General features: G+C 43.5%; 1 protein-coding gene and 1 pseudogene across 1 annotated transcript in view; both read right to left on the bottom strand.

Moving 5' to 3' along the window:
• Positions 1 to 27,835, bottom strand: part of BBS8 (tetratricopeptide repeat protein 8) — a 359,101-nt gene that overhangs the window by 219,690 nt on the left and 111,576 nt on the right. The window contains exon 5 of the mRNA XM_068373116.1: positions 14,197 to 14,319. Within this exon, the coding sequence (XP_068229217.1) occupies positions 14,197 to 14,319 (123 nt within the window). The remainder of the gene's footprint in view (positions 1 to 14,196; positions 14,320 to 27,835) is intronic.
• On the bottom strand, positions 502 to 2,187 carry LOC137640606 (uncharacterized; annotated as a pseudogene).

Here is a 27,835-nt window from a genome sequence, read left to right as displayed (position 1 = left end):
ACGCTGTTTGACCAAATGAGCCAGTCGTCTAGGTAAGCTACTATCTGAATTCCTTGGGTTCGTAATTCTTGGATTACCGTCTCTGCTAGTTTGGTGAATATCCTGGGTGCTGTGTTAAGTCCGAATGGCATTACTTTGAATGCATAAGCTTGATTGCCTAGTTTGAAGCCTAGAAACGGACGAAAATGCCTTGCTATCGGAACGTGATAGTAAGCATCAGTAAGATCTATAGAGGTGGTGACGGCCCCACGGGGAAGTAAGGTCTGCACCTGAGAGACGGTTAGCATGTGGAACTTGTCGCATCGAATGTAAGAGTTCAGATGAGACAGATCCAAGATTACTCTTTGCTTGTCTGAGTCTTTCTTTGGCACGCTGAACAAGTGACCTTGAAATTTCAAGTGTTTTACCTCTTTGATTGCATTCTTTTGTAATACAGTAGATAGTTTGCATATAAGACTAGCTCCTCTGTTGGAAGTTGATGATGAAGGGGGCCCATCTATCCAACTCCACCCCAGACCTTTGGAAATTATGCTGAAAGCCCAATTGCTGAACTTCCAATGGTTTCGAAAGGTGTAGAGTCTTCCTCCTACCCGAGAATTCTCAATGATTCCCTGCGGATTTACCTCCTCGGCCTCAGCGGAATCCTCGGCCTCGAGAAAGGGTCCTTCCGCTACCTCTGTTGCGAAAAGTTCCTCTCGCACCAGAGCCTCTGGCGCGTTGGTAACCCTGGAACGCACCCTGGGTTTCATAGTTGGGGTTAAAGGCAGGGAAAGTAGCATAAGAGGTAGTTGCTACCTGGACCTGAGGAAACAACACATATTGCTGTTGGGGTTGTACTTTTGAAGTGGAGGGTTGAATCCCTTGCGTTACCAGGATAGTCTGAACTAATTGTTGTGACTGCCGGTTTTGGAAGGATTGGAAAGGTCTCAGCCTCTTCCTACCTCGGGATTGGTTGCTGGCAGGTTCGAACTTGCGTTTGGGGACTAGGCCCCACCGAACCTTGAGGCTCTGATTGACTCTGGCAGCCTCGCTGAGGACATTATTGACTAGATCCTCCGGGAATAAGTCAGGGCCCCAGATTGGGGCTTTAATGAGCTTGTTAGGCTCATGTCTGATAGTGGCCTCAGACAGGACGTGTTTACGGCAACGACGTCTGGCCGCAAGGAAGTCGTAGGCATCAGACAGCAAGGTCTGAAGCAATGACTTTGTCAGAACCTTAAAGAGGGGTTCCTCTTCGTACATCAAAGAGGTAATTTTAGCCATTGTAGCTGAGTTGATCGATCTGCTCAATCGCGTACGGGCTTCAAACTCGAGACGTATTAAGGACTCTGGAAGCCTGGGTAGTCGCTCACTGAACTGTGTGGAGGCACAGTCAGCGCTAAGCTTACCGGCTGTGAAGGTCGCTGGGGCGTCGGTCCAGCACTCGTGATCTTCCGGGAACAGGAGGGAAGTTAGATCCGTTTCCCGCAGTTGTGGTAACGGTTTGTCCTCGTTAATAGCTTGATGGGCGATGTCCATCATCTTTGTGACACAGGGGGGGGGAGGGGGTTTGCTTGTCTACCACGAACATCGTGTAGGAGCTTTTATGGGGTGTGAGCATAGTGTTAACACACTCCCACTCGTTCAGGGTTCGGACCCAGGTGGACTGAGCCTGTTCCTTCGGGTAGATCACGGTCTCTTTGGGGACTTTATCCAACCGAACAAGAGCCTCCTCGGTTAGGCGAGCGAAACCAGGGAAGGGGAACTGGAGACTCGGCGGGTAGAATTCAAAATCTTCAATAGGCCGGGTGCCACATCCTTCGATGGTCAACATACCATCCTTGAAGGGGGAGTGCAAGGCCATTCTCCACGGGTTGCTTTTAACAAACTCCGGGAGCTTAGAGGCATCCGGGATAACACACTGCTGTTGCTGAGGCAGTCCCGAACGCATGAGGCTCTCAACGACACTCTCCTGGTTTTGCACCCTCTCAGTGAGGGACGTCACCAGGGAACCAATTTGGTCCAATAACTGGCTCGAGAAGGCTGCCGGATCGAAGGGAGCCTCCGGGGTCTTAGTTTTCGAGCCGGTCTTCACTCTCGACCCAAGAGAGGAAGAAGAAGCTATGGCTGATTCTTTGGGGACTCTGGAAGACGAAGTCTTAACAGGTTTAGGGGATTTGGAAGACCTGCGAGTCTTCATTAGGGGTCTACAGAGAGACTTAACCTTAGGGACAACAGGACGTGGCCTGACATCAGCCCCGCGCTTCCATGAGAACCCCTGAAAGGAAGAATTAGCAGAAGAGGTAGAAAAAGTCGGGCTAAAGAGAGGAATCTTAGCCCGGGACCCACCTGCCTCACCTACCTCCCTACCTAGCTCTGGCTCGTCTAGAGCCATAGGTTCGACGTCAAGGTTGATAGCCGCGACGTCCTCCAAGATCGTCTCCCCCATCACCTCGTGGTCTTCAGACAGGAGTAGAGCCTCGCCGAGGTCTTAGCGTTAGGGTAAATGAGGGAACACATTTCTTCCGACAGGACGTAGGTTTTCTTCGCCTTGACATTTCGGGCGAACCCGCCGACCCAGATCTTAAGGGTTGCTAAGGCAGAAGTCTTAGAAGACTGAGAGCTCTGAAAAAGAATAAATCGTTACTAATAACAAAGTAACTTCGCCGAAGGAAGTGTAAAAACATGTAGACCGAGATTAAATGTTTTAATTCAACGTACTATCATCAACTCTGATAATAAGAGGAGGCCTGAATAACTCGTGATCATATAAAAACGGAGAACGGGAAATTCACCTCTCTTACTCGAGCTAATAAAGAAAACGAGAGAAGGGATAACTCATATCTGTAGAACAGGAAACGAGCACTCTATGCTCTCGCTCTCAAGGTTACATAATAAAAACTAACATCACACAATAATATAAGAAAATTAATAAAATTTATTGCTTTTTTCTTAGTAATTGTAATAACCAAGAACGAAGAATAACGACAACGTAACAAATAAACAAGGATATAGTCTAAATCGAGCCTTCCTGAGGCGAGTACAAACTAACAGACTAAATCGCTATACTTTAAATCGCTATTCTTTAAATCGCTATTCTTCGTAGGTCCAAATTGGACTTGCAAGCAAATAAATACCATAGTAAAAACTAATAATAATTAATGATAACACAAATGGCCATAAAACGTAAGTGATATAACCTAGATGACAGAGTACCAGATGGGCAATAATAACTAGAAAATTTACCGAAGCGAACATAACCCAAAATGGCTGCCGATACCTCGGCAGGACAATCGCTTCCAAAACTAAAAACCACCATATTGGAAACAGAACAAATGCCCGGTACTGTAATAAGCTGCCAAAACCAACTATCGTACTTAACACTGGTAAGGGTGAAGTAGCAACGTCAGTCATGTTGAAATAACGAGAAACTCTTCGAAAAAACACTGTGCCCAAACAAACTCAACTTGCTCGCAAGTCCAAAAACAGAAGGATGTCCTAGAGGGCGTGCGTGGTAGGTGTCAGTGGGGTAGTTCAAGTATGTTCTCTAGGGCCTGTCACAGCCCTCCCCATTGATGAAGGGATTATCTAAATGGAAGACAACCTGTGAATAGTGGTTTTTCGCTCGCCTTTGTTTAATACACGACACCTACAAGGTGTTCGCGCGAGGGTTGTAACCTCTGCATTCCATGCTTTTATCTTTCTCTAGTATATTTGGAAGATTTATATTAGGAAAGGTACAAAGAAGGACCTTTCTCACCTTTCTCACCGGCCGTCACAGGCCTCTTCCCAGAAATAGATTTTTCCTTCGTCAAAATCCCTTTAATTCGATCAAAGATTACAATGGAAATAACAAGGAAAAATCCAGAGATTAAATCCGAAGTAAATATAGATAGTAACGACAGGGACACCTACCGAATCCGCAGTAAGCGTGGAGACAAGCCCGTAACAGACCACGCAGTTGTCTAGATGCCAAACATTCAGATCATCAACCTGGACAGCGCAGTGGGCATGAGATCTGCAAACGTCGTGGCTGCACGCTTGCTGAAGCACGGCCGCGCAGGCTGTCATCTGACAGTGGACCACCTGTAATAATAAAGATACATAAGTATTCCATAGTAGGTTAGTATCCCCAGGGGGGACCCAGGTGCTCCGGGAACTAAAATTAAACCGGTATAAAACCGGGATAAAATACTAAGAATAACATTCCGAACCGGTATAGAAATCGGGGAGGAAAAAACTTAGCATAAGCAGTAATTACTTGATAATATTAAAACAAATCCGTAATTTAGTTATGATCATTCAATAATATTGTCATAGAGGTAGATATACTATCCCATCGGTACCGGGGAAGTATAGAGTAAAATTGTTATAGTGACATGCTTTCTGTTGGCTCTGGGGAGACCCGGGGGGGGGGGGGGGGGGGTCACAACCAGCCTACCGGGGTAGGGGAGTCGAAAAGGGAGGGAGGGGGGAGTTCAATGACTCCCCGCCAGCCACAAGGACCTTAACGAACAGAGACAATAAATAACATACAATAAAACCATTAAATAAAAGCTCTAGCGTGATTACCCCACGAACAAAAGGTCTACGTAATAGCAGCCATTCCTTATAAGGAAGGATAGAAGACCCAAGCATGACACAGTATGTAACGAAGGGAAACACGCTGAAAGAATACCCAATACACAACCGAAATCTCCCGGGCCGACCGATGGCCAATCAGGGCGGCAGGGGAAAAACCCGGCTACGACAAGGCATGTAAAGAGAGCGTACTTGACTATAACCTCGACAGCTGTTCTCGGCTCAGACTAAGGGGAGGAGTCAGTAGGTATCCTGGGGGAGGGATGAGTAAGGGGGGGGGGGGGTGGCTGGGGAACGAGAGGACTCGACCCGTAAAACAAAACAGCTGACTCCAAAGTCTCTGAGAGACGTGAGGTATCCCTGGAGGGGGATGAGGGTATGGGGTGGCATACACCAATAGGGGAGGGGAGGAGCCAGCGAGAACTAGCCAATGGTGGGGCTCGAGGCGATCACGTGGGGCCGAGAGCGGACAGGAGTACCAACCTGACCGAACAGAACCAGAGATAAACAAAAATGGAATGATCATATACGGAAATAGAATAATGTAAAATAATGTAACATGTAGAACTAGGTTATAAGGCATGCGAAGTTAAATTAAGGTAGTAAGAGAGGGACGCAGGTAATGGCAGGAAAGAATAAATAACAAGGCCGAGCCCTCCAGCGCGGGTAGGTACCGAGCTGGACAGGGGGACCAACACAACGTCTAGATCGGGTATGATGCCGATCGGTAGGATAACAAAAAACTAGAGTAAAAAACTGCCAAGCGAGAGTCCCACTCGAACTAAAAGCGTAATTCTAACTAGGTGTAATGAGAAATAAATCCTAGATTAAAAACACCATAACGCGATAACAAAAACCTTCCAGGTACTCGGCCTCGAAGGGTAGCAAGCAAGCTAAAACCTACAGTAAAGTTCAAATAGCTATGATACGTGGAATAATATCAGAATAGCAATGTGTTAATCGGTAAAGAACTCCAGCGCAACAGGTTCAAAACGAAAAACAATTAGTATAGAAGACTAATTGCAAGGCGTTAAGAACGAGCCAAGGAGGTAGCAAGGCCAACATGGCCACCACGTAGCGGGGCCATCGAGACTGAGAAAACATGAAATCTCAAATAATAAAGGGATTTTGACAAAGGAAAAATCTATTTCTGGGAAGAGACCTGTGACGCCCGGTGAAAGAAGTCCTTCTTTACACTTTTCTAATATAAATCTTCCAAATATACTAGAGAAAGATAAAAGCATGGAATGCAGAGGTTACTACCCTCGCGCGATCACCTTGTGGGTGTTGTGGGTGTCGTGTATACAACAGGGTCGTGTGAAAACCACTATTCACAGGCTGTCTTCCATTTAGATAATCCCTTCATCAAAGGGGAGGGCCGTGACAGGCCCTAGCGAACACAGTTGGACTACCCCACCAACACCTACCACGCATGCCCTCCAGGTCATCCTTCTACAAGAACATATGGCTTGGCATGGAAAAAGGGGTGGGTCCGTACAAAATAACCGGGAAGGGTTTCACCGGGCGTCACAGGTCTCTTCCCAGAAATAGATTTTTCCTTCGTCAAAATCCCTTTTCTGGGGCGACCTGTGACGGCCGGTGAAAATGTACCAGAGAATGCCTTCCAAGCCCAATACAAAAGAATCATAATAAGGAGAATACAAACACCATGTAAGCCAATAATATAATACTGTAAGTAAACATAAAATTAAAAACTAGCCAAAGGACATAGGGGACGTAAGGCTAAAATAATTATGAAGACCAGGAATCATCTGAGTGTCCAGACGCAAAAGGTATCAATCTTACATGTCTAAGCATATCTAAACATTAAAGGAAAGGTAAATACAATAACAGTTAAATCATAGGAATTAAACATGGTAAATAACTTAGGGCTAACGAACCACCCAGGAGAGTGGCGACGTGGTGTGAGTGGCGGGTAGGAGGGAGGAGAGAAGAGATGGAATAAAGGAATAATCAGAGATTAATGGGGAGAGATAAGACTCCCCGCTGCAACCGTAGGGTATTTAAGGGCCTGTAAGTTCTTTAGATAGTGGCGTTTGAAAACCATAGGAGATTTCCAACCCGTATATTTTTTTAAGGTCATCAAAGTCCATGTTCTGGAAGTAATTGATGGAGGTAGCTACTGACCGTATATCATGAGCATGGGGAAATGATTCTGGGTTAGCATGTTTAACGAAGTAGAGGATTTGTTGCCTGATACCTTGAATGGTCATAGTACCCCCTTGTTCCCTGATAAATAAGGGGCCAGACGAGCGGGTGGCAGATCTAGCTAAAAAGGGCCCTGAGAGTAGTGACTGGACACAGCAAAGGATCCTGGGGAAGAGAGATAATCTTCCAAGGGGACCACCTATTTTGTGGGTCCTCATTTTTAGCTAGGAAAGCTCTGTCTGGAGAAAGTAGTACTTCGCCTGTAGGGAGGAAATCTATGTTTTCCGGGTTACATGAGAGAGCTGCTAGTTCTGAGATTCTAGCACCTAAGGCCATAGCTGTTAGAAATAGAGTCTTCCTAAGCAGAGTGATATAAGAGCAGGACTCATTGTCCGTGTCTGACGTAAGTTTGAGGAAATCGTTCAGAGACCAAGAGACTTTTTGTGGCCGATACAAAGGTCGAAGCCTAGCACACGCTTTTGGAATAGATGAGAAATAGGAATCCGCCAGGTTAATGTTAAACCCAACAAGGAAGATCTTCTTCAAAGCTGACTTGATGGTGGTTATAGTGCTAGCTGCCAGGCCCTTGTCAAATAGGAACCTAAAGAACGAGATGGCTAAATTCGGAGACATACGAGTATGGTCTGAATTCTTTAGGAAATCTGCTAATTTCTTAACAGCCGAATCATATTGACGAATTGTCGAGTCCCTTTTGTTCACTTCGATGAAGAGAATGTTTTCCTGGTCAATGTTTGCGTCTTTACAAGCTGCAAACTTCATGAAGTCCACAAAGTTAGGGTTTTGGCTATCCTAGAGGAATCTGACACAGTCTGTGTTTGGATTACTTGGGTCAGTTTGGGGAATGGAATCCGGAAGGGTCGGAGTTTCAACTAGAGGAGGAGAGGAAATCAACTGCTCTTTGGCCAGTGAGGTGCTACTAAAGCCACTGCCCCCCGGAAGGAGCGTAGTTTGTGCAATACTTTCATTAGAAGATTCACTGGTGGAAATAGGTAAATCTTCCTCCAATGGTTCCAATCCAGGGTTAATGCGTCTATGGCATAAGCCTGAGGGTCCATGTTTGGTGTCACATAACAAGGAAGTTTGTGATTCATCTGAGTTGCGAATAGATCTACCTGGAGGCCCGGACCCAGTCTGAGTATCCTCCGGAAGGAAATTATGTCCAGAGACCATTCTGATTCCAGTGGTTTCGTCCTGGATAGTGAGTCCGCTATCACATACTGGACTCCCGCTAGGTGAGTTGCTGACAGGAACCAGTTCTTTTCTGTTGCCAAGGCGAAGATAGTGACCAGGATCTGATTCAGGTTGGGCGACTTGGATCCTCCTCTGTTGATGCAGTGTACTACGGCTGTGCTGTCTGACACTACTCTGATGTGGGTCGACCTCGGAGGAGAGTGTCTCTTCAGGGTCAAGAACACTGCCATGGCTTCGAGAACATTGATATGGAAGTGTTTCATGGCGGGTGACCAAGAGCCCTGAAACATCTGATGTTCGTAGTAACCCCCCCATCCACTCAGAGACGCGTCTGTATGAATTGTCACTTGTGGAGGGGGGAATTGAAGAGGAACCGATTTGGAGAGGTTCTTCGGTTCGGACCATGGCTGTAGCCTCATTTTCAAGACAGAGGGGATCTTCGAGACCTTGTCTCTTAAAGGTACTGTAGCTCTCTTTCTCCAAAGTCGATTGATGTCTTTGAGTTTGGCTTTCAATAGTTGATCTGTTACTGAAGCGAATTGAAGAAGGCCGAGGATTCTTTCTAAGGCTCTTCTGGACATCTGTTTGTGTTTGAGAAAATTCTTGATCTTGGAAGCTATTTCTCTTACCTTTTTGGGAGGTAGAGACAGCTTGTGCTTTGAAAGGTCCCACTGAATGCCTAACCATTCGAAGTGGTCTGATGGTAGTAGGCGGGATTTTTGGAGATTGACCCGAAATCCCAGGTTGGCAAGAAAACGAAGTACTTTCATCGTAGCTCTGTTGCATTCCTGGGCCGACCGAGCCCAAATGAGCCAATCGTCCAGATAAGCAACGATCTGAATCCCTTGGTTCCTGAGTTGTTCTAACACTGTCTCTCCCAGTTTCGTGAATATCCTGGGTGCAATGTTGAGGCCGAAGGGCATGACTTTGAACGCAAAGGCTTTCCTGCCAAGATGGAAACCTAGGTAAGGAGAGAAGTTTCGAGCTATTGGTACGTGATAATAGGCGTCGGTAAGATCGATAGAGGTGGTGACGGCCCCACGGGGAAGTAAGGTCCGTACCCGAGATATAGTCAACATCCGGAACCTGTCACAGAGGATGTAAGAATTCAGCTTTGACAAGTCCAGGACCACTCTCAATGCCGACGAGCCTTTCTTCGGAACTGTGAACAGGCGGCCTTGGAACTTCAGCGATCGAACCCGTTTGATTGCTTTTTTCTTGAGTAACTCTGCGGTGTACTCTCTCAGTATGGTAGTGGGTTTCTGGAAGAAGGCCATTGGTGGAGGAGGAGAACCTTGTGACCATTTCCACCTCAAACCTTTGGAGACTATGCTGTGAGCCCACGGACTGAAGGTCCAATGGTCTCGAAAGTGGTAAAGTCTCCCCACTACCGGGACTATATCATTGCGAGGGAGTGAATCTAGGTCCTTTCCCTCCTCGAGCACCCCTTGTCCTAGGTCCGCCTCGTTGACGGAACTGTCCTCTACCCCTGTAGCTACCTCTCTGGTGTCCACGAAAGGACCTGAGGGTTCGTAGCTAGGGTTGTATGCGGGTGAGGGCATCCAAACGGGGTTGGGTTGTGTACCTGGGGGAGCAGTGAGGTAGACCATCTGTTGAGGGGATTCGGTTGTAGAGTCGACGAAGCAGCGGGAGACTGTGATGACGAGTGGGTAACAGACGATTGATGGTAGTGACCTCCGTTCGTCTTGTAAGGGGCAAATCTCTGTTTCTTCTTGAAGAAGGTTTGCTTTTGGGCTTCGACCTTCCTTTTGGCAGTGAGGCCCCACCTCGCTTGCAAATTTTGGTTTGCTCTCGCAACGTCTTGTAGAACCTTGTTCACCTCCTCCTGAGGAAAAAGGTTCTTACCCCAGCAGGGGGAAGCTATCAGCCTGTTCAGTTCATGTCTGATTGAGGCCTCAGATAGAACGTATTTCCTGCAACTAACCCGAGCCGAACAAAACTTGTGTAGGTCGATTTGGAAGGACAGAGACAGGTTCTTCGTGAATACCCGAAACAAGGTCTCAGTCGGATAAAGTGAGGCTAGAGACTCCACGGAGGTAATGGAGTGGAGAGACCTAGCTAACCTATTCCGTGCCTCAAACTCAGTCTTGAGAAGATTTTCCGGTAATTTGGGAAGCTTCTCGGAAAACAGATTAGAGGCGCAGTCTGGGTCTAACTTCCCTACTGTGAAAGTAGGGGGGGGCATCGTCCCAGATAGTAGCGGTACTCGGGATGAGCATGGAGGTGGGGTCCATCTCCTTAAGAGCCGGCATGGCAGAACCTTCTTTGATAGCTTGAAAAGTAAGACCTGCCACTTTATCCGTAATTGGTAAGGTAATAACGGAAGCAGCTGTAAATATGGTGTACAGTAGGCTCCTTTGTGTGGGGTGAGCTTGGAATTAGTGCACCCCCAGTCCGACAACGTCCTGGCCCAGAGAGCTTGGGGCTGCTCTTTAGGAAATATTACTGTTTCCTTCGGTACCTTGTCTAACCTAACCAAGGCATGTTCTTTCAAACGGATGAAGCCGTTGAATGGGAATTCTAGTCCCGGAGGGTAAAATTCTAGGTCCTCTAGAGGGCGGGTGCCTATGCCCTCCAGAGTTATGGCACCATCTATATATGGAGCATGTAAGGCAAACCTCCAAGGGTTGTTTTTATCGAAAGGGGGGTAACTTCAATGCGTCTGGGGCTGAAGGAGGAGGCATCTGAGTTCCTGAACGGATCAGATTCGCCACCATATCTTTGAGCTCCGTCATAGCTCCTTGGTTTGCCCTAGAATGTTGTTGTAGATGCTGTTGTATCTGCTCTTTCACAATATCCCTGACCATGGTGGCGGATAAGGCGGGCTCCCGAGCCCGGTCCGCTGACGAAGCCCTGGACTTAGCGGACTTCGTCTTTTTAGTAGTCACGGTTTTAGGTAAAGTAATATGAACATCAGGATCCTTTGAGGGTCCTGGGACAGGTGACACTGATAATGGCAAAGCTGAAGCCTTAAAGATACGTAGTGGCTTCACCTTGGGTCGTACAGGAACGGAGGGATCCCGAGGAGAAGCCGTAGGCTTATCAAAGCCGTGAAAGGAAGCAGTAGAGGAAGGAGTGAGGGATGAAAGGGGGTCCACCAACTCATCACCACCTACCTGCTCATCCATGGGTTCGTCGTCCAGATCTAGAAAGGACGCGTCCTCCGTCAATAAAACTTCTTCCTCCGTTGGAATGGTTGCTCTAACCGCCTCAATTAACGGGGCCACTGTCACCGGTGGAACTGCTGCAGTAGAAAAGCCCGGGAATAGGAGAGAAGCCATGTCTCCATCAAGGAGATAGGGTGCGCCAGACGGCGCATTCCTCCCAAAACCTGACACCCTCGGACGGAGAGTAGCTCTTGCCTCCCGTAGAGATTCATCATCAGCCTGAAAGAGGTGAGGGGATTAATGATGAAGCAATAACCGATGTAAATATATAAAGAGCAATTAGTTCATCGCAAAGGATATTAACAGGAACAAACTAGAACCAACTTACATCCTCGCTCAGGAATAGGGATGACAGCTCGTAGCAGAGCGTGCATGACTCTGGGAACCATACCATGTAGGGGCTTGTCCCGGTTCCCGAGAGAAGGATATGGCGCAATGTGCATGGGACCGGCATAGATCATGGCCCAGGGGATCAGTAAAAGCAGCGGAGCAGCCCTTGGCAGCGCAGCGGACTTTCTGTAAAAGAAAGAAGACATAAGTCTGGATGTTCCTTGAGACTCTGGTCAGTGAACAGATGAATCAACAGAAACAAAAAATTTAATTATGTGTGATTAATATGTTAGCTAACAACCAGTAACCACGTAACATGTAACTATAAACCTCATCGGTAAAATAATGTTAACCCCGGTTCTGATCGTCTGATTGATCTCTGTTTGCACCGGAGATCCGGTGACATAGGTCCGTCATCGTGAAATCGTGAACCTCAGCGGTATGATAATATTAACCTCAATGCTGAACGTCTGTGTTATCTCCAGTGAAGCCGGAGATTCGATGAAAAAAGGACCGTAATAATGAAATTGTGATTAATCATGACAAAGGTTCGTGTGCAAAAGGCCAAAGCCGGAGTCTGAGTGCCGGGTTTCACCGTTGCACTCCAAATATCTGACTAGTTCTCACCCAATGAGTACCCATTACTGTATAGCGGAGTATAACTCAAGGTGGAGCTACGGGTGTCGGCATAAAGCGATCCCAAAATAATGACTCATACACTAACGGAACCTATTAATAGTGCTAGCTATATCAACAGTAACCACATCAATAAAACGTGAATATCATCAAACGTAATATCATCAACCCGGAGAAGAAGAGGAGGCAGGAATAACTTGTGATCGTATAAAACGGAAAACGGGAAATCCACCTCTCCTACTCGAGCTTAAGAAAGAAAACGAGAGAAAGGGTAACTCGTAACTGTAGTAACAGAAAACGAGCACTCTATGCTCACGCTCTCATGGTTACATAATAAAGAACCAAAATCACACAATAATATGATAAGAATAATGATAAAATTGTAATAACCAAGAACGAAGAATAACGACAACGTAACATATAAACATAAAGATATAGTCTAAAACGAGAACCTTCCTGAGGCGTGTACATAAACTATAACAAAGACCAGAACATTATTCTTCTTGGTCCAAATTGGACTTGCTAGCAAATAATTACCATAGTAAAAACAATAATAAAATAATGATAATAAAATTGGTCATAAAAAGTAAGTGATATAACCTAGATGACAGAGTACCAGATGGGCAATATTAACTTGAAAAACTACCGAAGCGAACAAAACCAAAATGGCTGCCGATACCGAGGCAGGCCAAGCCGCTTCCCAAACTAAAATCCACATTACTGGAAAAAGAACAAATGCCCGGTACTGAAATAAACTGTGAAAACAAACTATGGTACTTAACATTGGTAAAGGTGAAGTAGCAGCGTCAGTCATGTTGAATTAACAACAATCACTTGCGAAAACACCGAGCAAAACAAATTACGACTTAGCGGGCAAGTCCAAAACAGAAGGATGACCTGGAGGGCGCGCGTGGTAGGTGTCGGTGGGGAAGTCCAACTGTGTTCGCTAGGGCCTGTCACAGCCCTCCCCTTTGATGAAGGGATTATCTAAATGGAAGACAGCCTGTGAATAGTGGTTTTCACACGCCCCTGTTGTATACACGACACCCACAAGGTGATCGCGCGAGGGTAGTAACCTCTGCATTCCATGCTTTTATCTTTCTTTAGTATATTTGGAAGATTTATATTAGAAAAGTGTAAAGGACTTCTTTCACCGGCCGTCACAGGTCGCCCCAGAAATAAAAATAAGGGCAATGCTACCTCCAGAAGCTCAAAAACCATAGATCTAGTACTTAACTTGGATGAGGAATCTTGGATATCCGACATCTTGCACTAGAAACAGGAGTAAACCACCGAAAACACAGAGCTAGAAAGCACAACAAACGGACGTGGTGATGCTATGAAAAGGAGTGACGTAGATGGCGTGGGTTGAGATGGTGATAGTAGTTTTCAGTGGTGGGTGTTGAACGGCACCTCGCTGTTACAGGGATGTTGAAGAGGAGATATCTAAATGGCACGAGACCTCTGGTTGTGGTTTTACACGCCCCAGTATTATACCGACACCTAATTAGGTGAGCTAGCTGGGTTCAACCCTGGCATTCCTATGCAACTTTTTTCACTGGTAATACATAGCAGTTATATACCTTAGAAATGATGCAAAAGGAGCATTTCACGGAGCGGCACAGGTGGAGCCCAGAAAGGCTGGTACCTACTATACTTTCATCATGGCCTACAACCCTAAGAAAATCTATAATACTGACATCTTTATCAAATCTCATGGGAAATTTGTCAAGTTTTGGAGTATCATCTTTAAAGAAAATAACTTACGGTTGATACTGCAGAATTGTCATAGTGATTATATAACTCCAGTGATATTGAACTAAAAACAAAATCACACCAGGACCTCATATAATAAGGCTTTCACTTCAGATTTTCACTCCCAAATGATTCAAATTTAAGTTTTTGACGCTGCTAGCTTCTTCTGAACCTTAGAATGGTTCATTAGTAGGGGTTGCATCTTGGAAAGGAAGTGGGGCTTTCTTGTTTTCAAGAATAACAATATCTCTCAGCTGAAATATTTAGCATTGGGTGACATACATATAGTATGTCTGTAGAATAAAGAAATTTGATCAATGTATGAACAAATTAATGTAATACTAACTTTGAATTGCTTTTCAGCATCTCTAAAAAGTCCAAGTCTATGATAGCAGCGTCCTAGTTGTACCTTCCACCACCAGTCCTTGAAACTCTCTGCCTGAGTTGCTTGTGCAGCTAAGTCAAGTGCCTGAAAATAAATAACATGGTGAGGAAATTCACTAACATGAGAGGATAAATTCTAAAATATGCTTTGAATTAGAAAGGCTTCAAATATACAAAACTCATATGAATAATGATACTGATCTAAAGTTAAAACTATGCAATAGCTAAACAGCTCTCTAAACTAGAAGTGGGAGCAGGGGGATGGTGAATCTTATACCAACTCATTAATAATGTATTTAGTAACCGATTCAAATTCATGTTCCCTTTGAGGAAGGCTGCAATTGTTATTGTACAACCTGAGGACTATCAGTTTTTAAAACAGTTAAGGGGTGTTAGTGGTTTTCCTTTCGGTTCTGCGCAGGTGAAGCATTGAACACTAAGAGGGAAGAATAAGAACCTTCCAGTTTTGGTTCCATAAGGGGGAGGGACTTGCTGTCCTACACCTTAAACAGTCAGATAAGTACTCATTGTTCATTTTTACCAACCAATTCCAACTGGTGCCAAAGAAATATCCCTAATTAAAGGACTCAAGTTTGTATACCTAGGAAAAATACAAATTACTTTAAATATTTGTCATATTTCTTTGACATTAGCAAATGTAAACAAATGAAATTCTTTGAATACAAGAGAATTTAAGATAAATTTATCTGAAACTATCTCATTTACAAAGTTTTTAGGAAATTTTCATAATTTGATCTTAATTTGGATTTGTTTTAATTCAACAAGGTGATTACAAATTAAATAATTCTGAAACATGACTAAAGATACAACAATTCTAGCCCAGGTATCGATCTTGTTACCATGATGAATTATTTCAAGATATTTCATCTTACTGTGCATTCTCAAACTGAAGTAAATCAACATGGATGCAAGATGGAATTTACATTTTATTGGATTTGTAATTATTTTATAATTATATTGTCAGTATTTTGTTTAAAGAATATTTTGGTAATCTACTGTAGTTTCAATAGTCTCAGTACCAAGTCATGTCTTAAATCTCATATCACTCATAAAGATTAGTGATTTATATGATATATAAATCTTAAGAATAAAGGATAGAATGACCATACTCAAACTGAATTGTTACCCTTTGCATCTTTTTTAATCTTATGATTAACTGGACCGGTTGGTCCCGTGTACAGTACATTGCTGTCTATTTGCTCTTTCCAGAACATTTTGTACTGAAAAGGTTTAATAAGGATGATTATCTCTGTGGGAAATATTTATAGCGCCTTACCTGTAGATCTGGCAAATCTGTGTTTTATAATTGGCCCCATCCAAAGTGTTTTGGATATATAAATACCTGTCTCTGGTAATTTTTGCCAATTAAAGAGTTTGCATCTAGCATGTTTGTGTCACTGTGCTACCAGTATGTTTGAACTAACACTGAATTTGTATTTGGAAAGTTGTATGTATGGAGTGTTGTTATATTCAAGATTGTTGTAAATTTCATTACTCAAGTTTATAGCTGGTGTTTTTTGATTGTGTGCATGTAATAGAAAGTTTTTGATGTTTGAACTATCTATTAATTATGATATCTATTAGAAAAGGGATTTTGACGAAGGAAAAATCTATTTCTGGGCGAGAGACCTGTGCCGCCCAGTTAAATGCTCCTTTTGCAACATTTCTAGGGTATATAACTGCTATGAATTACCAGAGAAAAAAGTTGCATAGGAATGCCAGGGTTGAACCCAGCTCGCTCACCTATATAAGGTGTCGGTATAATACTGGGGTGTGATAAATCACAACCAGAGGTCTCTCGCCATTTAGATATCTCCTCCTCAATATCCCTGTTACAGCGAGGTGCCGTTCAACACCCACCAGTGAATGCTACTACCACCATTTCAATCCTCGCCATCTACGTCACTTCTCATAGCACCCAAGTTTGGGCCCATTCTGGGAGGGAAGTAGAGGGAGGGTTCACTGGGCGGCACAGGTCTCTCGCCCAGAAATAGATTTTTCCTTTGTCAAAATCCCTTTTCTGGGCTCCACCTGTGCTGCTCCATGAAATAGTACAAGAGAAATGGTCCCAAAACTCGGAACTAATACCTGAAGGGAAAGTAAATTAAAGTCAAAATAACAAAAAACATGGTTTAATTCAAAAGAAATAGGACATACTAGGAATCCAGTGAATGAATACTTCCTTAACATAAAGGATAGATTGGTAAGTAACAAATTCAGCAAAAAATTCCAAACTATGGAATGACAAAGTGAATGCAAGGTAAAATAACAAACTGCAAGATCAATTACTAATTTACAATCCTGAGGGTAAAAACAACAAAGATCAACTCGTGGGCAAGAAAGGCTATTAACAGGCATGATAAAATAAAAATGCACCATAAAGGTGTAGCTCAGGTAAAAACTAAACCAAAACTAAAGTAGGGACAATAAGTAAGGCAGGTAGGAGGAAGGAGGATAGAGCAAGACATTGTGATTAAGAATCATTACCTTCAGGAGGAACCACATTCCCTGCTGCCACTGTAGCAAATTTTAGGGCTTCCAAAGGTTTTAAATAGTGGCGTTTAAAAACTGTCGGAGACTTCCAACCTGTATATTTCGTAAGTTCATCAAAGTTCACGTGGTGAAAGTAATTAATTGAAGTAGCTACAGCTCGTATATCATGAACGTGAGGGAATGATTCAGGGTTAGCCTGTTTAATAAAATATAGAATCTGTTGTCTGATTCCTTTCAGGGTGATAGTTCCTCCATTTTCTCTAATGAATAAGGGCCCTGAGGACTTGATGGAAGTTCTATTTAAATAGGCTTTCAGAGTGTTTACTGGACATAACGATGGATCCTGAGGAAGTGGAACAATCTTCCAGGGGGACCATCTGTTCTGGGGGTCCTCATTTTTGGCTAAGAACCTTTTGTCAGGGGAAAGAAGGACTTCCCGTGACAAGAGAAATTCAATATGACCTGGATCTCTAGTCAAGGCTGAAAGTTCTGATATTCTGGCGCCAGAAGCTAGGCTCATTAGGAACAAGGTTTTCCTTAATAAAGGAATGTAATTACAAGAATCGTTAAGAGTGTCAGAAGCCAACTTAAGTACATCATTAAGAAACCAGGATACTGAGCTAGGGTGAGTTGATGGTTTCAATCTGGCGCATGCTCTCGGGATTGATGAGATGTATGAATCTGTAAGGTCAATATTAAAACCAATATGGGAAATCTTTTTCATGGCTGATTTGATTGTAGTAATAGTACTGGGAGCTAGTCCTGATTCAAATGAAATTCTAAAGAAGGTTACTGTCAGATTTATAGTCATCATCTCAACCTTTGAGTCCCTTAAAGACTTTGCAAATTTCTTAACAGCCGAATCATACTGTCGAAGGGTGGATTCCCTTTTACAGTATCTGATTCTAAAATAGGGTATTTTGAGGGTCAATATCTGCACCTCTTTGAGCTGCAAATTTCATGAAGTCCATAAAGTTAGGGCACTCTGAATTTTTGAGGAAGCTAACACATTGCGAGTTTGCACTACTTGTGTTAGTATTGGATTGGGTATCTGTCGAGGGTGGAGACCCAGTTCCACCAGTAGGGGAAACCAATTGCTCTTGGGCCAGTTGGGGGCTACTAGAGCGACCTGGCCTTTGAAAGTTCTGAGTTTGTCTAACACCTTCATCAACAGATTTATTGGAGGGAATAAGTAAATTTTCTCCCAAATGTTCCAGTCCAACGACATTGCGTCTGTGGCATAAGCCTGAGGGTCCAGGTTGGGGGCTACGTAACACTCTAGTTTGTGGTTGGACTCTGTTGCAAACAGGTCTATCTGAAGACCCAGAACCTGAGATAGAATCCATTTGAATGATTTTAGGTCCAGTGACCACTCCGACTCCAGCGGAGTTGTCCTTGAAAGTGCGTCCGCCACTACATTCCGTACTGCCGCTAGATGGACTGCTGACAGATGCTACTGGTTCGATGCTGCCATGGAAAATATTGCTAACATCACATGGTTTATGTGGCCTGACTTGGAGCCTCCTCTGTTTATGCAGTGGACTATGACTTCGCTGTCTAGAGCCAATCTTATATGTTGGTTCTTGGCTGGGGCCAGTCGTTTAAGAGTTAGGAATACTGCCATGGCCTCTAAGACATTGATATGAAGTTGGCGGAATACTGTCGACCATAGTCCTTGGACTTTTCTGTACTTGGAGTATCCCCCCCAGCCCGTTAAAGAGGCGTCTGTGTGAATGACGAGTCTTGGAGGAGGGTATTGTAAAGGAACTGATTTTGCCAGACTTTTGACCTTTGTCCATGGCTGCAGTCTCTTCCTCAGAATTGGCGGAAGTCGAGCTCTTTTGTCTCGATATTTCTAGTTTGCCCTGGAGCGCCTTACTCGGTTTATGTCTTTCAGTCTGGCCTTCAGTACAATATCTGTTACTGAGGCAAACTACAGGGCACCCAGGATTCTCTCTTGGTTTCTCCTGGACGTTAATTTGTCCTTGAGAAAACGTTTCGTGTTCTTTGCTATTTCCGTCCTCTTGGCTTTTGGGAGACATAGCGTATGGGAACGTAGATCCCATTGTAATCCCAGCCATTGAAACTTGGTCTCCGGGACTAGGCGAGATTTCTCGAAATTGATCTGGAGCCCCAACTGTTATAGGAATTTTATTACTCTGTTTGTTGCCGCGAGGCAGGTCTCGACGCTGTCTGACCAGATAAGCCAGTCGTCTAGGTAAGCTACTATTTGAATTCCTTGGGTTCGCAATTCTTGGATTACCGTCTCTGCCGGTTTGGTGAATATCCTGGGTGCCATGTTGAGTCCGAATGGCATTACTTTGAATACATAAGCTTGGTTGCCTAGTTTGAAGCCTAAAAAAGGACGAAAATGCCTAGCTATCGGAACTTGATAGTAGGCATCTGTAAGATCTATAGAGGTGGTGACGGCCCCACGGGGAAATAAGGTCCGCACCTGAGAGACGGTTAGCATGTGGAACTTGTCGCATCGAATGTAAGAATTCAGAAGGGACAGGTCCAGGATTACTCTTCGCTTCTCTGAGTCTTTCTTTGGCACGCTGAACAAGCGACCTTGAAATTTCAAGTGATTTACCTCTTTGATTGCGTTCTTTTGCAATAGATTGTTTGCGTATAAGGCTAGCTCCTTCGTTGGAAGTTGATGGAAACTGGTTGGTGGAGGGGGCCCTTCTATCCAACTCCACCCCAGACCTTTGGAAATTATGCTGAAAGCCCAATTGCTGAACTTCCAATGGTTCCGAAAGATGTAGAGTCTTCCCCCTACCCGAGGACTCTCAATGGTTCGCTGCGGTTTTGCCTCCTCAGCCTCCGCGGAATCCTCTGCCTCGGGAGAAAGTCCTTCCGCCACCTCTGTTGCGAAAAGTACCTCTCACACCCGAGCCTCTGGCGCGTTGGTAACCTTGGAACGCACCTTGGGTTTCATAGTTGGGGTTAAAGGCGGGGGAAGTAGCATACGAGGTAGTAGCTACCTGAGACTGAGGGACCAACACATACTGCTGTTGGGTTTGTCCCTTTGAAGTGGATGGTTGACTCCCCTGCGATACCGGGATGGTCTGGACAATTTGAAGTGGCTGTCGGTTTTGGGAGGATTGGAAAGGCCTTAACCTCTTCCTACCCCGAGATTGGTTGCTGGTTGATTCGAACTTACGTTTGGGGACTAGGCCCCACCGAACCTTGAAGCTCTGGTTGACTCTGGCAGCCTCGCTGAGGACGTTATTAACGAGATCCTCCGGGAATAAGTCAGGACCCCAGATCGGGGCTTTAATGAGCTTATTAGGCTCATGTCTGATGGTGGCCTCAGACAAGACGTGTCTACAGCAGCGACGTCTGGCTGCAAGGAAGCCGTAGGCATCAGTCAGCAAGGTCTGAAGCAAGGACTTTGTCAGAACCTTAAAAAGGGGTTCCTCCTCGTACATTAAGGAGGTCATTTCAGCCATTGTAGCTGAGTTAATTGACCTACTTAGCCAGGCCCGGGCTTCAAACTCAAGGCGGATCAAGGACTCCGGAAGCCTGGGAAGACGTTCGCTAAACTGTGTGGAAGCACAGTCAGCACTCAGTTTGCCTGCTGTGAACGTGGCTGGGGTGTTAAGCCAGCACTCGTGATCTCCCGGGAACAGGAGGGAAGTCAGGTCCGTTTCCCGCAGTTGCGGTAACGGCTTGTCCTCGTTGATAGCCTGATGGGCGAGGTCCATCATCTTGGTGACACACAGAGTGGGGGTTTGCTCGTCTACCACGAACATCGTGTAGGAGCTTTTATGGGGTGTGAGCATGGTATTCACACACTCCCACTCGTTCAGGGTCCGAACCCAGGTAGACTGGGCCTGTTCCTTCGGATAGATCACTGTTTCCTTGGGAACTTTATCCAGTCTTACAAGAGCCTCCTCGGTTAGACGGGCAAAACCGGGGAAGGGGAACTGGAGACCCGGCGGGTAGAATTCGAAGTCCTCGACCGGCCGGGTGCCACATCCCTCGATGGTCAACATGCCATCTTTGAAAGGGGAGTGCAAGGCCATTCTCCACGGGTTACTCTTGATGAACTCCGGGAGCTTAGAGGCATCCGAGATGACATATTGTTGTTGCAGCAGTCCTGAACGCATGAGGCTCTCAATGAGATTCTCCTGGTTTTGTACCATCTCAGTGAGGGACGTCATCAGGGAACCGATCTGATCCAGTAGTTTGCTGGAAAAGGCGTACGGGTCAAAGGAAGCCTCCGGGGTCTTGGTTTTGGGGCCTGTCTTTGCTCTCGACCCAAGAGAGGAAGAAGAAGCAACAGCTAAGTCTTTGGGGACTCTGGAAGACGAAGTCTTGACTGACTTCAGGGATTTGGAAGACTTGCGGGTCTTCAGTAAGGGTCTACGTAGAGACTTAACCCTAGGGGTAACAGGACGTGGCCTGATATCAGCCATGTGTTTCCCCGAGAACCCCTGAAAAGAAGAATTAGCGGAAGAGGTAGAAAAAGACGGACTAAGGAGAGGAATCTTAGCCCGGGACCCACCTGCCTCACCTACCTCCCTACCTAGCTCTGGCTCGTCGAGAGCCATGGGCTCGATGTCGAGGTTGATAGCCGCGACATCCTCCACGATTGCTTCCCCCATCACTTCTTGGTCCTCAGACAGGAGCAGAGCTTCATTGAATCTTGGTGATGATGGGGTACGCCACGTCCTTGGGGACCGCAGCCGAGGTCTTGGCGTTGGGGTATACTGTATCAAGGTACACATTTCCTCGGATAAGACATATGGTTTCTTGGCCTTGACATTGCGGGCGAACCCGCTGACCCAGACCTTAAGGGTCGCCAAGGCAGAGGTCTTAGAAGACTGAGAGCTCTGAAAGAAAATAAACCATTACTATTGACAAAGTAACTTCGTCGGAGGAAGTGTAAAAAACATGTAGGCCGAGATTAAAAGATTAATTCGATCAGAGATTACAATGGAAATAACAAGGAAAATCCAGAGATTAAATCAGAAGTAAATCTAGATAGTAACGACAGGGACACCTACCGAATCCGAGGTAAGCGTGGAGACCAGCCCGTAGCAGACCACGCAGTTGTCTGGATGCCAGACGATCAGTTCGTCCACCTGGACAGCGCAGTGAGCATGCGACCTGCAAACCTCGTGGCCGCACGCTTGCTGGAGCACGGCCGCGCAAGCTGTCATCTGACAGCGGACGACCTGTAATAATAAAGATACATGAGTATCCCATAGTAGGTTAGTATCCCAAAGGGAACCCGGGTGCTCCAGGTACTAAAATTAAACTGGTATAAAACCGGGATAAAGACTAAGAATAACATTCCGAACCGGTATAATAATCGGGGTGGAAAAAACTTTAGCATAGGCATAATGAAAAGTTAAGACAAATCCGTATTTAGTTATGATCATTCAATAAGAGTATTGTCAAGAATGTGGGGAGATATACTATCCTGTCGGTACCGGGGAAGTATAGAATAAATTATAATAATACTGATAGTTTTATACCGTTGGCTCCGGGGAGACAACTGAGGTAGACCCGGGGGTCACAACCAGCCTACCGGGGTAAGCGAGTCGAAAAGGGAGGGAGGGGGGAGCCAATGACTCCCCGCCAGCTACAAGGACCTTAACGAACAGAGACAATAAATGTAATAAATAAAACTCAATAAATTAAAGCTCTAGCGCAGAGGTTCTCAATGGGGGTGAAATTCACCCCCAGGGGTGAATTTTGGGCTTTCAGGGGGTGAATTGTGACAGAAGTAAGTTTATGGTCGAGGAGAGCAATTATAGGCTTTGGCGTAACTGACCTGTCACGTGGGCTGGGATTATATCATGTGCTGGCCCAGGAAAAATGGATTAGACAGTAATATACAAGTGACCACCCAAGTTAATCCTAGGATTGGAAAAGGTACTGAGGAAGAGACAGATGGCTAGGGAATTAAGTAGGTCCCAAGAAAATTGCTTGGCAACTCCAAGGTTGGGAACTCCTGGACTATAAATAACTGAGAAGCTAATATCATGGATCAAGTTGTGCAGGAGATAAAGTCTTCAGCATTTAGCTTATTTTTAATTCAACTTGATGAATCAACTGATGTGGCATCATGTTCCCAGTTGATGGTGTTTGCAAAGTATGTTCACTCAAGTTCATTTAAAGAGGAGTTCTCTTTTGTTCTACCAAGGTCTCTGATATTTTGGAGAAGGTTTCATCTTTTTTTTAATAAGAAAATCTTTCGTGGGATAATATCAGTGGGTGTTGTACAGATGGAGCACCAGCTATGTTAGGGACAAAATCAGAATTCCAAGTATGTGTGAAAAAGCGACCTCCAAAAGTGAAAGGCATTTATTGTATGAGCCATCGTCAGACACTAGCCTCAAAAGCACTTCCTGCTCCGCTAGATTAGGTTTTGGATCAAACAATTAAAATTGTAAATTTCGTCAAAGGAGGGGCTCTCAACTCACGACTTTTCAAGCAGTTATGTACTGATATGGATGCAACCCATCATTCGCTTCTTTTTCACACAAATGTTCGTTGGCGTTCAAGAGGAAATGTAACTGAGCAAGTATTTCAGCTTAGAGATGAGCTCAAATTGTTTTTTGAAGTGCAAGTTAAAACAGAATTTCCTGCCTGGCTGTGTGATGAGGAATGGATCATGCGTCTTGCCTATTTGGTTGATATAATTGAGCAACTGAATAAACTGAATCTTCAGATGCAAGGAAGGAATACAGACATTATAGAATTCGTAGATGCCTATGCCTTGGAAGCTTTCATGAGCAAGCATGAAAATTAGAAGAAAATGGTAAATGCAGAAAATGTAGCCATGTTTGAGAAACTGTCATCCATTATTGATGTTTGTGGTGAAGACAAGGTACTTCCACAATTTGCAAAAAATTAAATTTTGTAGCATTTGACAGCACTGGAAAATTATTTCAGACGATATTTTCACGAAGTTAGTGATTAGTTGGATTTAGTGAGAAATCCATTCAAACTGTCGGTTGAAAAAGTTCCTGATGATTGTTAAGATGAGTTTTTGGAGTTAAAAAGTGATTTGGGTGTAAGAGATATGTTCGATGATAAATCAATAACAGAATTTTGGCCTCTGGTGTGCGATTCCTACCCAAAAGTGGCAGAAATGGCTATCCGTGTATTGCTTCCGTTTGTATCGACATATCTTTGTGAGTCAGGCTTTTCAACTCTGTTACAAATTAAAACGAAGCATCGTAGTAGATTAGAGGTAGAAAATTACCTGCGTTGTGGCCTTTCAAGCACTCATCCGGGTATCCCAGAATTGGCTAAAAAAAAACAATCACAGGTTTCGTCAATCGATGAAATGTAATCTTCTGAATAAAAATAATTGCATCAGCTTCAGTTTGGCCTGTTAAGTAGTTCTTATAAATTTTAAAAAAAACTATTTTACTTTCATTCAAGTTTTATATATCCATCGATATTTTCAATTTGCATATAATTTGTAATATTCCATTATACAAATAATCCATGTAAAGCTGTAAACTTACAATTCAGTTTGTGCCTACGGGCCAACCAAGGGAAAGGCCCGTGCCGACAACAAGTGTTGGCTTTAATACCCCAACAACAAAGTTTGAAAAAAAAAATAAAATAAAAGGATTTTTAGTGATATTTGCATATTATATACCATGCAATTTTTGAGACAACTTTTGGAAAAGACGGGAAGTGGGGTGGGGTGGGGGGGGGGAATGACATCATTGCAAATGGTGAAAGGGGTGCATGGGCCAAGAAGGTTGAGAACCCCTGCTCTAGCGTGATTCCCCGCTAAGGAAAAAGGGGCTACAATCGTAGAGGCTTCGTAGGGTATGGTACAGTAGGGTCCCGAATTATGCGAGAATTTGGTCGATTAATGACCTCGTGTAAATGGAAAATCGCGAATTTCGAAACACAACTAACAGAAATAATTCCATTGTGGCCATGGCAACCAGCAATTTGCCTATTCAAATGTGTTTACTACCCATTTCCAATACTTTCTTTGTACTATACTGTATTTCTTTATAATATCAAATTGTTTTTGTAAATAAATAAAACATTTTATATACTTTAAAGTTCTAATAACTTGAAAAATGGTTAAAATTATAACCAGGATAGGTGTAAACACCATATATTTCCCGTTACAACACAACCCAAAATACAGACAAATTTTAATGTTTGTCATATCTATTGTATAATACAACTGGTGAATAGCAAAACCATCACTCTATAGACTAGCTTGTTGTATGATTGAAAATCCAGAATTATCAAAATAAAGGCGATTTTATATCATGCGTTTCCTAAACACGCTAAAAAGCAGAATAGAAAACGACAACCAATGTTTTGTTTACGTTTAACTCTGATCACAACGAAGAAACAGACGCATTTATACATCTGTGTTTTTGAATTGACAGCAATTTTACCAAGTATAGATTATATGTTGAATTTGTTATTACCAATGTTCTAATTATTTTTTATTAGAACTTTCAAATAAATGAAATGAATGCCATTTATGAAATGTTTTTCTTTATGATGCCGCCTGAAACGGAAACCTTCCATTTGTTTACGCTCCATCTTCGATCATAATAAACAAACGAATGTATTAAACACACATGATCTAAGTCATAACTAATGATATTACAAACATTTAGTAAACATTGTTATTACAAATATTTTACTTACCGTATCCATATAAATTCCTAAATTCGTAGCAAAGCTGGAAATTTTTTTTCCTTATGCGTTTAATCCACAATAGCAAACTGCCGCTAATGACAGAGTGATAACTTACGATAATTCTAAACTGTTACGAAAGATAATTGTCCTTTCCATATCCAAAATACTTTTCCTAACTTCAGTTATAAGTCAACTTGTACCCACCTCAATTATGGATCCATATGCAAAAAAGGTAAAGAAGAAAGTACTAGGCCTATTTTTAAAGTCACCGAACAATTAGGTTACCGCTTTAACGTTCGATGAGAGAGAGAGAGAGAGAGAGAGAGAGAGAGAGAGAGAGAGAGAGAGAGAGAGAGAGAGAGAGAGAGAGAGAGAGAGATGGTTTTAAAGTACTAAACAATAAATATGATAGGTTATAACACATTGGTGTTTATGTAATATTAACTGTATAGATGGTTTGAATAAGTTAAGAAATGGTGTAAACAATTCTTTGTTATTGTATTCGCGCGGAAGCTAGACATCAGCTGATGTGATCACAGCCAAAAGTAAAACAAAAATAAGTTAGCAATACTCGATTTTTAAAACACACCCGAAATTTTACAACATAAGTACATGTTTTATTATAGCGCAATTGACATTTAAAGAGTAAAAATTTTCTGGAATAGAATGGTGTTTCCTAAAAAATAGTGGTTTGCTGACGAAATCGGTTACCGTATTTTAAGCTATGATTGAAATGGATGTATACACGGTATAATTTTTTCGTTTTGTATTTAATTGACACTTCAAGAAAACCGATTTTGGTTTCTTCATCTATTTGTAAGTATTGTATAACGAGAGAGAGAGAGAGAGAGAGAGAGAGAGAGAGAGAGAGAGAGAGATATTATGACGCAGAAGGTTACAGACCTAGAACAGGGGAGGATGAAGGTGGGGGGAAGTGATGAGATAGGCTGGGTGGACTGCCAGGGGAGACGGTAGGAGACGGGGGAAGGGGGGATTTGGTTGCCAGTGGCTAAAAATAGATTCTGAAAGACGGTAAAGGGAAAAACGAATCCCATCGAATAAACAGAATAAGGAAAGGGAATAAGATTCAGATGAATAATAGATATAATGGAATGAAAATGACTAGATGGTGTTAGTTGTGATAAGAATAATTTAGATATTTGAAATAAGAGTGTCTGAGGAGGTATAGAAGGAATTCGTGATAAATATAGAGGAATATCAAAGGATACAGTTAGTTTGCATTAAAGGGTTTGTTATCGTTTATCGGCAGTGAATAGCCTAAACTTCGGTAACGAGTCGTCAATATTTTGTCATATTTTAAACAGTATACATTTGATTTGCAAACATTGGTTTTGAAGAGTAGACGGAAAAATAAAATCTAGAGAGAGAGAGAGAGAGAGAGAGAGAGAGAGAGAGAGAGAGAGAGAGAGAGAGAGAGAGAGAGAGAGATTTCTGCCATCAAATCTCTCTCTCTCTCTCTCTCTCTCTCTCTCTCTCTCTCTCTCTCTCTCTCTCTCTCTCTCTCTCTCTAGATTTTATTTTACCGTCTACTCTACAAAACCAATGTTTGCAAATCAAATGTATAGCCTACTGTTTAAAATATGACAAAATATTGACGACTCGTTACCGAAGTTTAGGCTATTCACTGCCGATAAACGAACCCAGTCTACTCGTGAAAACCTTGAACGCCCAGAGGGAAAAATAAGGCTTTTAAATATACTGTACTAAACAAAAATAATGCTTTAATATACCATCATTAACACTACCATTACAATTATCGTAAGGTTGGAGAAAGATAAAGATTGCCGAGAACGTAACCACATTTCTGTTTACATTTTGTCAGCTGGACTCGCACAGTTAACAGTTGATTTCATTGTTGTGGAATTTTATCCTTAAATAGGCTATTCATCATTAAAATTATGTTAATGAAATGTAATGTTAATATTGTTTTGTAACATTTATTATAAATCACCGTATTTAGGGCTACCAATATACTTAAAAAGACTATAGATTTGATACATTTTGTAGTGCTTGACTCGCGAACTTTGAACAGCCTCGTGGATACAGAAAATTTATTTTTGAAAAATAGCGATCGTGGAAAAGGGGAATCGTGTAATTCGAACACGCTTAATTCGGGACCCTACTGTACGTAACGGAGGGAATCACACTAAATAACCCAATACACAACCGAGATCTCCCCAGCCGACCGATGGCCAATCAGAGCAGAGGAGGAAAAATGGCTACGACAAGGCAAGAAAATGAGCTTACTAGACTAAAACCTCGACAGTTGTTCTCGGCTCCGACTATGGGGAAGGAGTCATTAGGTATCCCGGGAGAGGGATGGGATGGGAGGGGGGAGGCTGGGGAACGAGAGGACTCAACCCGTAAAGCAAAACAGCTGACTCCTAAGTCTCTGAGAGACGTGAGGTATCCCTGGA

This window comes from Palaemon carinicauda, chromosome 5 (assembly GCF_036898095.1).
Source record: "Palaemon carinicauda isolate YSFRI2023 chromosome 5, ASM3689809v2, whole genome shotgun sequence".
NCBI lineage: Eukaryota > Metazoa > Arthropoda > Malacostraca > Decapoda > Palaemonidae > Palaemon > Palaemon carinicauda.
The sequence above is the reverse complement of the archived record's forward strand: the minus strand, read 5'-3'. Positions and strand labels throughout refer to the sequence as shown.